The 10,711-nt window shown below is 46.9% G+C and overlaps 1 protein-coding gene across 11 annotated transcripts in view; it reads right to left on the reverse strand.

Moving 5' to 3' along the window:
• Positions 1-9,350, reverse strand: part of COBL (cordon-bleu WH2 repeat protein) — a 161,425-nt gene extending 152,075 nt beyond the window's left edge. For 6 of the 11 annotated variants that reach the window (XM_074576301.1, XM_074576300.1, XM_074576304.1 and 3 more), the window contains exons 1-2: positions 9,170-9,320; positions 8,843-8,909 (exon numbers count right to left, since the gene is read on the reverse strand). In XM_074576301.1, the coding sequence (XP_074432402.1) occupies positions 8,843-8,886 (44 nt within the window). In that variant the 5' untranslated portion in view covers positions 8,887-8,909; positions 9,170-9,320. Of the gene's footprint in view, positions 1-8,842; positions 8,968-9,169 lie in introns of those variants that run through there. The other 5 variants (XM_074576308.1, XM_074576302.1, XM_074576299.1 and 2 more) reach the window with 3 other exon arrangements.
• Between the last annotated feature and the right edge of the window lie 1,361 nt (positions 9,351-10,711).

Consider the following 10,711-nt stretch of genomic DNA (forward strand, 5'->3'; position numbering starts at 1 on the left):
ATGCCACGCTGCTCTGTGTTGCTATAAGATGACCAAGTGACTCTTCAGTTCAGCACAGGCAGAGAAACAGGGGTAATTAAAAGCAAGCAAAATAAATAATTGTGTTAATTACAACACCAGCAGTTTAGCAACATGATCTGACCTATCTGTAGCTGTATTTAATGAATTGGTAGAGTCAGTCTTAGGAGCACCTGAAGGTGTCACAGTACCAAGATTTTGATCGTGACAGAAGCCAAAGGCTGGTCTTCCCAAGGAGAAAGCCCTGCCCTAGCAGGGACTGATCAGCGCATTCGTCAAAGCAACCGCGAGCAACACCACGAGCCCGTTAGAGCAAAGAAAGCCGTGCTGACACCGAAACATGAGCCATACCCCCAGGGAACCCGGGAGTAATTTATTTGGTATCCATAAAAGCATAGGCTTGGTACCAAGTACCATGAGAAGTTACTCAAAAAAAAAAAAAAAAGAAAAAGAAGGAATCTGGACTCGCACCAAGATATTCCCTTATCAACACCCAGAACCGTTACTGTGCCATTCAGAAATAAAGCACTGCCTCAGGAGGAGGGATCGAAGAAAAGCACAGAAAACAGGGTGGTTTTTTTCCAATTTGGCTGAAACTATTGATTTTGGAGACCCCTCTCACGGCACACTCAGACAAAAACAGAAGGGAAATACATGTCCTGGGCACAGTAAGATCAGACGTGCCATCCTTGATGTATTTACCTAGGCAGTTATTTTTGCTGCATACGTAAGATACTCACTTCGAACAAAAAAGAAAAATGCAGACAGAAAAGCCACCTAAGCACAGACGTAAGAACAAAAATGAAATAATGTATTTTATTATAAAATCCCTTGGAGCTTTTATCTCTTTGGAATCTGCTGAAGAAGGAAAAAAATAGTGCTTATTACACTCCAAAATAACTCTACGCAAGAGAAAAAAAAAGAAATATTAGTATTTTAAAGAATCTTTAACAGAATTGACTACTTTATTTTCTGTTACATTAGGAAGCCACTGCCATCGTTCCCAACAGATCGCAGGGGTGAGCATGGGAGAATGTCCACTGCGGGATGTGCGGGGTGGGAAGGAAGGGAAGATCTTTTAAAACTGAAGTCATCTAGATAATCTAAAACAGAGCTCTTTTGCAGCTTCCTTCCTGTGTCCCTGGAGAAGTCGGCTTTGACTGAGCTGATTCTGCATGTGGTGGATCTTACGTACGCTGCAACACGAGGACCTTCGTGCAGCCCCAGAGGACAAGCTCCTCCTTACGTCACCACCACACCATCTCCTGACACCACCTAACACAAGCACCAAGGAGAAATCCAGCAGTCTCACCCCCAAAAAAACATTCTCTTATATGATTCTATGATAAAACAAACCAAACTGCCTTTTCAGAGGAAAGGGGACCAGCAGACTTACAGGAACTACTGTCAGGCCTGGGAGACTGCAACAGCTGATCAGCAATGGTGCATTCGTACTCAGACCCTTGAATTTTGTTGTTTTCTAGCCTAAGCCGTCAAAAAACTATTGACAGTAATATAATAGCAGCAATGTAAAGAGGGTTTATATTGTCTTACTATGAATGGTGGCACATACGTTTAGTAAAAAAACAACGTTTGAAAATTCAGAAAGCATCTCATCAGCCACCAATGTTATCCATTTTACATCTCTCTGCATTTATGTGGTCTTCAAAAAAAAGAAGACAAAAAAAAGTCATTCACCCTCGATTACTGAAAAACAACAGAGTTCTACCCTTTTGGCTCAACTCCACAGTAAAACGTCAGCAACAGTTGATCAAATCAGCATGCATTTATATAAATAAAACCCGACACACAGCAAAGGAAAACAGGTATGGCAAAAACAGAATCATACTGCTTGTTAGTCACCCTTACTGAAAGCATAAAGTAACACTTATCTGATTAAGTACTTCTGGATTGGTACTTGCTGTTGAACCTTATGATATGGCTATATTTAGAACACTGATAACATAAAAATGTCATTTTCTTGCTCAAACACCATACCAGTGGTATGACTTTGCATCCTATCTGTTTATTTTGTTGAGTAAAGGAAGTTTTCACTGTTAGCACCACAAAACCAGCACAGCTCAGAAAGACCATATTTTTTTCTAGCCTTTGGGTCACTGTGAGAGCTTACTACAGAAACATGGACTGCAACACCACAGCTTCAGGAATACTGAGGCGTACGTCTACCCGGCTTCTTGCTCCAAGAAAAAGGGAGGACTCCAGGCTGCTGGGTGGTCCTGGCAATTTGGTGTAGTAAACGCTACCACAGGTTTAATCCTCAACCCTTCCTGTGCCAAGCAGGTCCTTGAATGTGATTCTTCTGTAAGTGAGCTTCCTAATTACCTGGCTGCTGATTACTTAGCTGAGGGACTCTCCATCACATCTACTGAGCCGTTCCACTTTGCATACACCACAGTAACATGGAGAGAGAGAGAGGCAGAGCAACTCACAGACCAACCTTGAAACTTATGCACAGGTCAATCACCTTTAATAAAAATAAGACACTGGAAAATGCAGAACCGAACCCAAAAACACAGTCTGTCTACTTCACCTCTGCAAGTTCCTCGTGACCAGCCTACACCAAGTTCTCACTTCATTTGCACCTTTCCTACCTGCTTTAATGATGCTCACCACCTTTAAAAAAAAAATAAAATATATATGTATACACACACAAAGGTTGCATCATTTTTTGATTACCAGAGAAAGCTTTGTAACTCACATTTCATCGCTGAAACTGTCAGAGGAGACTGCCAACTCTCTTCCATACAGCACATCCCAAGGAACACACAAAACACAGCTTAACATGCAAGTATCGGGTTGAATTTAGAGGGTCAGGAGTAAGAAATTACATTTTTTTGTCCCATAGGCACTCTCAATCTGGAAGCTATAGTAAGGACAAAGGAACATAAACAGAAAAAACCATTCTCAATCCATTTTCTTTCCCATTTCTCTGATTACGATGACTACTCTGCACAAATGCACACCATCTTAGGCAGCTCGTTAGCTGGGGCATTAACGAAACTGAAAAGATAACGTTTCTGGTGCAAGGGGACTAAAGCGGGTATGGGATGCTGTGTGTCAGTGCCATCGCAGCACAGCCCTGCCATGCAATCTTCATGACTCACTCCTTGGCATGGGTTAAATCCCTGTCTCATCGCTGACACTCTCATGCTGAAACTATGACAACAATACACTATTCCCAGCATCACTTATTTAATGATAAGCAGCCTGGCTCACTGGGCAACGAGTGGTTCTGGAAACACTCTATACATAAAGAAGATTAATATGTTAATAAGGGTTGTAATTTCCATTAACTGTAAATGCAACTACTTTTAAAAGATCCTTAAATCACAATTTTAGCTGAAAACACAGATTTTAAGTCTTTCCCCATTCTCAAACTCTAATGCAGAAGCTGGCTTAAGCTGCTACACAAAAATAAATTTCTAAAGAACCCGCCATCTCTTAGAAAAGGCATTAAAGTGTGAAAGCTGTCAATTTTCATGGAAATCACAATGCCAGGGCAATACAAAAAAGCTTCAGTATACAGAACGCCGTTGTTGCCAGAAGATCAAGTGTTTGCTGATGCTAACAGAGTAGTAGCTAAAGGCCAGACACAGGGGAATACTTGTTAAGGCACTGAATTGTGATTCAGGAGCAGTGAGGTACTTCCCTAACTCTGCCACAGACCTCCTGGCTGCTTTTGGAGCAGGTCATGTAAATGTGTTCACACTTTTGCCTATATAAATAAAATGGAGTCTCCTATGTGTATTTCTTTAACTCAAAAAAAATATTGTTAGGAAGCCTTCATAAATGCTTGTAAGATAAACCAAATCTGTGACAACAGGAGTCTTAAGAAATATTTATAACACCACAGATGTTTAAGAATACATACACGTATATGAGAAAACTCTAATTCCTTTGATGGCAAAAAAAATGTCCTTAATTCTGGCCATAATCATGGCTGTACTGTGATCTGAATTACTCAGCAAAAAGCAATATACCACCTCCCTAGCAAGATTAACTATGCACAAAGCAGCCATGTATTAACTGAACTGACTCCAAAATTAATATTTAAGAAGTTGCTTTCCTTAATGGTCAGCATCATCTAAAACCCATGCGCGTGCTGTAAATTGTAGCTAATCCCCCCTTCCCCCAACTTTATCTAGTGCAGCATCCTGGAAACTCACTGGGGTGCCAGGTAAAATCTGTCCCATTGAAAACAGCACTATCTCCCGCTCAGCAGTAACATGCTTTCATAAAGACAAGCAATTTGGTTAAGATGTAAACTTAAAGCAGCAAAACCTGCAGAAAAATGAAGCTGGAATTACAAGGGAAAGACACGAAGAACAAACAAGACAAGCGACAGCAGGAAAGAGAAGGTTCAATTTCATTCAACAGCAGCAGGAGCGGCGTAAAAGAGCAAGATAAAAAAAATACAAAATACATCCATGGCAAAGAAAATAATGAGAGACAATTGGGAGACTGGGAGAATGAGAACAAATCCTGACTATTCTAGGCAGCCCAGAAATGGAAAAGACTTTAAAAAGCCATCTATTTCATCCTCTATGCTGATATAAGACTAATAGATTTCTGAAAGAAAGGAAAAATAAAAAGAAGGGGGAAAATTAAGATAGGAGAAATGGGAAACTGGAATTCAGAAAGAACAGCTGTCAGGACTGGATTGCATTGCGTTTATCTCACCATTTAGCTTATTCTTACAGTTAGCTTGCTTATCTTCAGCAATCCTGAGATATTAGTCATGACTGAAAACACAAATGTCTTTCAGTATATTAGGTCAACAGTTATATTCATACAGAATAAAACACAGTAAAAATTACCTTGTTTTATTTTATGCAATAGCAAGCACAACTCTTCCGTCACCATTACCAGAGTTTTATTTCATGCGATGTATCTTCACTGACACAAAAATAAATACTTTGCACCCAAACTACTTGTGAGAGGAGCTAATGTTGCTTGCGGTGCCAGGAGAAATGTGCTACAGAGAAGTTCCCTGCCTCAGGTGTGCACGTAAGAAGCTCCGTTTAAATTCTGCGGGAGCAGTGCACGTACAAACCGGGCCACAACAGGAAGGATAATGCCAAAAGCACAAGTGTCAGCCTTGCAACGTGCCCAGGCAGCAACCTTCAAAGCAGGCACCACATTTCTACTACTATTCTGCTACTATTCTTCTACTGTTCTGCCGCTTCACAGTTCTAATTTCAGTCCCTGCCTTTTGCCATCCAGTACTCTGCACATTACGCTGAAATCTCATATAAATACAAAGCAGGGGAAACACACGCAAATTGCTGAGTTTTCCAATTTTGATTTACAGATTACTTACATTGCTTTTTCTGTATATCCTAAATCTTGTAACATCTGAAGGTGAGACAGAGTACAGCGTAAGCAGTACTACGCAAACGCTCATATAGATGTTCTCCAGATAACAGTTCCCTCCAGGCTTTTTGAGACAAGGTTTACAAATAATACACTAAACATAATAACAACTTTTCTTTTTCCTGTTTTCCTTTTTTATTAAGCTGGATGTGCAGTTTCACAAAGTAACCCGCTTAACTATGTGGAGTAGGCATAAAATAACAAGAAGAGGTTTCAACAAGTTGACGTGCACGACTTGCCCTGTACCTGGGGGTTTGCTTTTCCAGGCTCTGCATGTGTTACTGACGTTTCGCAGCCTTTACCTGACCACCAGCGTGACTTCAACCCAACAGATGAGTCCCTCCAAAGTAGGTGTGCTAGTGTCTGCCTGTATTTGTTAGTACGATAAGTCCCTATGAGACAGGGAAGGAAGTTGAGGCACAGAAAATAAAGGTCCTACTTAAAGAAAGCACTCGTACATCTTGTTTAACATAGAGGCTTTCCCTACAGTTGGTGTAGACTCCAGAGGAAGCTCTTCTGTGCCCAGGCATGGAGAGGGACCCATGAACGCTGGTTTCCGTGGGAGATGGAATGGGGATGCTTTCAGTGTCAGGGGAAGATGCTCTGCACTTTGCGAGGCTCCTAACGGTGCAGAACGGAACTGACCCTGTAAGTCCTCATTTTAGGATTGAGCCCTCTATGCGACTTATGACCAATGTAGGTCAATTATGACACATTATGGTCAAAAAAGTCACCAATCAAGACACACAGAGAGGCCTATCTCTGCTCTTCCTAATGCAGTTAGGGCAGATGCAGACACCAAGGCAGCAGGTTTTAAACAAGTGTATTTCTCTGTTCTAGCACCTGTTGGGTGATCATGGAAGAATAAATCCTAATTTCTGATGCTGCTACCGATTGTCTTAAATTCACCTTCATACGCTAAAATAACTTTTAATCAAATAAAGTATTGTGGACTTGGTAAAGCTTTACAAAACTCATGCCTAGTAATTAGTAATAATAAAATTCTCAGTGCTGAAGTCTAAAGTTATTTTTTGAAACTGAGAAATGTGAAAAACCTTGCAACACCAGCACAAACTACATTTTTCCTTTACCATTTAAAAGAAAAAAAACCCACAACAGTATCCTGCTTTTAAATGTGCAGTTCTCAAGCAGCCGTGCCATGAAACACACGGAGCCAATTTATCTGTGTAAAGCACGCAGAAGAGCTGCTCTACCCTGTACCAAATGATACATTACGTTTGTTCACTGTTTAACAAGGGAAACTCGTGAGGTTGCTGTTAATGATTTACATAGAGACAAAACAGCTCTGCCTAAATTTTGTTAAAAATTGTGAAGTTGTGGTCATTTTAACCTCTTGCTTTCATAACTGCAAGCTAACCCAATCAATAAGCTGGAAATGTGTATAGCCTTCCTTCTCCCATGAAAGGAAGGTATTTCTGCCACAGTGACCTTAAAATACAGTGTTCCCTAGGCACTGCCCATAGATGCTGCTCACCTCTGGGCTCATATGGAAACCAAGAAGGCAGATGAAGCTGTCCTCTTGCTGTATTTTCCTGGCCCTAGCAGATTTCCTCATTGAGCAAGTAAAACCTGATTAGGGACCAGGCATCCGCCAATTTCCAGTACAGATGTTGGCAACCCAGGGAATTACGAACCGTTCAGCGAAGCCCAGTGCTACCAGCACAGACAAATCCAGCCTGGGAACCTCTGACTTGCAAGAAAAGGCAACAAGCGGCATTTCAAGGCTGAAATCAGCCCAGACAAAACAGACAGGCAGTGCCCGTCAGTGCACATGACAGTGTTGCCATCAGCTTCCGCAGGAGGGGATTAGCACCCACACACTTTGCTATACAGTATCGCAAGCGCATCTTCACCTTACAACTGGATTTGCCTCCTTGAGCCACGTCAGGAGCAATCCAACCAAAGCTAATGGAGTTACTGTGATTTCTGTTTGTATATGTGATATCTGAGGTTTACACAGATGAAACTGGCCTGCGTAGGATTCTGGAGGTTAGTTCAGAAATACCCTCAGACGTCAGTGCTGCTCATCTCTGAAATGCGCTAATGACACGCTTTCTCATTGCAAATTCAAACCCTTTAATGAATCTTTGGATACCTAGCAATCGAGGCAATTTTTTTAATCAGCATTGCATCTGAGAAATGCTAGTTACTCTTCGAAGCATGCGTGTAAATTGACCCATCCTAGATCTCCTCTTCATCAGGATTTTAGAAAGCAGCTATACTATTACATCAACTAAATACAGAGAGGGGAAGCGCTTTGTGTCTACTGCTTTTCATAGCAGGTTAGTTTAAAAGGTCACGATCAAACACGCTCATTTTTACCCAGAATTAAGGACTTTAATTACAAAAAGAGCAGCAAGCTATGTCATGCTCTGCAAGCCAAAGGAACATTGCACACAGGCGGTTTCATTACTACAGCACCAGCAACGGCATCTTTTCTTCACCCATCACTCCCTGTTCCACTTTCTGAGTTAGGCACTACAAGACTCCCTATCAAACGCAGAAACTAAGGAAATTAAACCTAACAAAACTACCGTATCCCACTAGCACCTACTGTAAAGCTGTTTTCTACTTAGCTGAAAAGAAATTTATGACATAAACATTAGGACTAAAAATAAAAAAAAAAGCTGCTGAAGCAACCACAGTCTTTCAGCCCGTGCAGACGGTGTGAAGTAGAGCAGTAAATCGCAGCAAAGCAGAACAGCGCGGCTCTTAAAACTTGCCCGGCTTCTGCTCTGACAAAAGCGATCGCTTCGGACTTCATCTTGCTGCTGCTGCTCCCGTCGCTTAATTAACGGACTGGCAAATTCACTGCTGCCACGCTCTGCGTTTCTCTCTGCTCCCGAAAAACCCCGAACCCACCTGTGGCTCGCACCAGGGCTGACCGCCGTTTGCCACGGCTACTGCCAGCGCGGCGCCTGTCCCCGAAGGCGGGAGGGGTCGGGGACCCAGCGGCCGCCACCGACCAACTCTTGGCCCTTTCGGGCACTTTCAATGCGAGCTCGGCAGCGTTTCCCCCTCCCCTGTGCGGCCGGGCTGAGGGACCCACAGACGAACCAACCTTCCGGAGGCTGCCGGCAGCGGCACAGGCAGGGACGGGCACACGGGGGAGAACCCCGGCCGGGGCCGCCCCGGCTCCAAACGGGGGCGGCAGACGCCTCTTCCCCCTCCCGACCTCCCTTCACCCTGCCGCCCCCCTCTCCCCGCCCGCCCAGCGCCCCCGGGGCCGGCTGCCCTCAGCGCGGCGGGCGCTGACACCTGCGCGCCGGCTCCGAGCCCCGCGGCTGGCCGCCCCGGGAGAGGGAGGGAGTGAGGCAGGGCAGCCGGGCCCGCTGCTGCCGCTGCCCCTCAGCCGCTGCTGCCCGCGGCGGCCGGTCCGTCCGTCCCGGGTGGCTGGCGGGTGGCTTACCCGCTGGGAGGCTTGCTGGCCCCGGGGCGAACGAGCGTCTCCATGGTCGGGCCTCCCTCACCGCTTCCTGAAGGGACGGGCCGGTCCGGACGCGGTCCCGCAGCGAAGGTCGGCGGCGGCCGGGGGCGGGCAGAGGGGGGAACCGAGAGGGAGGGAGGGAAGAGAGGAGCGGAGTGAGAGCCGGCCTCGCCCCCTCCCTCGCCCCCTCCCTCACCCCCTCCCTCACCCCCACCGCACCGCCGCCGGGCGGCACTGCCCCGGGGCGCCGCCGCTCCCCGGCACGGCCCGGGATACCCCGCCGAGGAGGCAGCCCCCCGCCCGCCTTACCGGCCCGGCAGGGCGCTGACAGCTCGGCCTGAGTCCGCCGAGGAAGGGGCTGCCCGGCCGGGCTCGGCTGCCCACTGAGCGGCCCCGGAGCGGGGGCGGGCGGCGCTGCCAGCCCGTTTCCATGTGACAGGCCGGGACAGACGCCGACAGGGCGGCCGCCCCCGCCGGCACTGCCGGGCCGGCCGCCCACGCCGCGGCGGGGGCGAGGAGGGGAGGGGGAAGCCACCAAACCCCACGGGCAGAAACATCGCCCCCCGCCCCGCTTCTGCCACAAACTTGGCAAACTTGAAGCTTGCCCGGCGGCTGCCCCCCGGGACCGAGCCCAGCGGGGAACTGAGGCTTGTTGAGAGCCTCACACCCTGCCTGGCTCCTAGCTTTGTGCCAGAGGGCTTTGCTTCTTGTTACGTTTATTCTTATAGATTTTTTTTTTTTTTAGTATTTTCTTGGAGGTGGCGCAAGCAGCTTTCTTAAAATTAGTAGAATCATAGAATTGCCTAGGTTAGAAGGGACCTTTCAGATCACCAAGTCCAAACATCAACCTAACTCCGACAAAAACCATCACTAAACCCTGTCCCTAAGCACCACATCTACACGTCTTTTAAATACCTCCAGGGATGGCGATTCTACCACTTCCCTGGGCAGCCTGTTCCAATGCTTAATAACCTTTTCAGTGTAAAAATTTTTCCTAATATCCAGTCTAAACCTCCCCTGGTGCAACTTGCGGCCATTTCCTCTTGTCCCATCACCTGTTATTTGGGAGAACAGACTGCCTTCCCCCTCGCTATGCCCTCCATTCAGGTAGTTGTAGAGAGCGATAAGGTCTCCCCTCAGCCTCCTGTTCTCCAGGTTAAACCACTCCGGCTCCCTCAGCTGCTCTTAATAAGACTTGTTCTCCAGACCCCTCACCAGCTTTGTTGCCCTTCTCTGGACTCGCTCCAGAGTCTCAATGTCTTTCCTGTAGCGAGGGGCCCAAACCTGGACACAGTATTTGCTGTGGCTGAGTACACAGTGCCGAGTACAGGGGGAAAAGCTGAGTAGTGGCTTCGGTCAAGAGAGGGGCTGAAGGGCAGGCATGGCACAGCAGGCTTCTCCCGGGGCGTCTCATCCCAGCAATGTGATCCTGGCACCGGGGAAGGCCTTGTGGGCTCCCCGTGCAGCCCCAGCCTCGCAGCCCGGGCAAGGCTGGCACCCAGAGTGGTGCGAAGGGCCTGGCCAGCACAGCCATGGTGGCCAATGCAGGTGGCATGTTAAAATCTCAGTATGCCATTTCAGAAATATTCCCCTCGCACCGTTTTCCCCCAGGAGAGCAACTGTTTGGCTTTTCTGTGGGAGGAGAATGGTGTGTTCTGCTGCAGCATGTGCCCACTCTGCATTGGGCACCCTGGCCTCCCTTGGGCATCTCAGGAGCTTCTCTGCTCCCCTCCAACCCTCTCCATTCACTTCACCTTGCTTTCCCGGTCATGGTGGAAGGATCCAAAGACTGCAGGCAGGTGAGGCCACCAGCCAAGGCAGGGACAGGGAGACAGGAGTGAGCGGGATGAA

This window comes from Larus michahellis, chromosome 2 (assembly GCF_964199755.1).
Source record: "Larus michahellis chromosome 2, bLarMic1.1, whole genome shotgun sequence".
NCBI lineage: Eukaryota > Metazoa > Chordata > Aves > Charadriiformes > Laridae > Larus > Larus michahellis.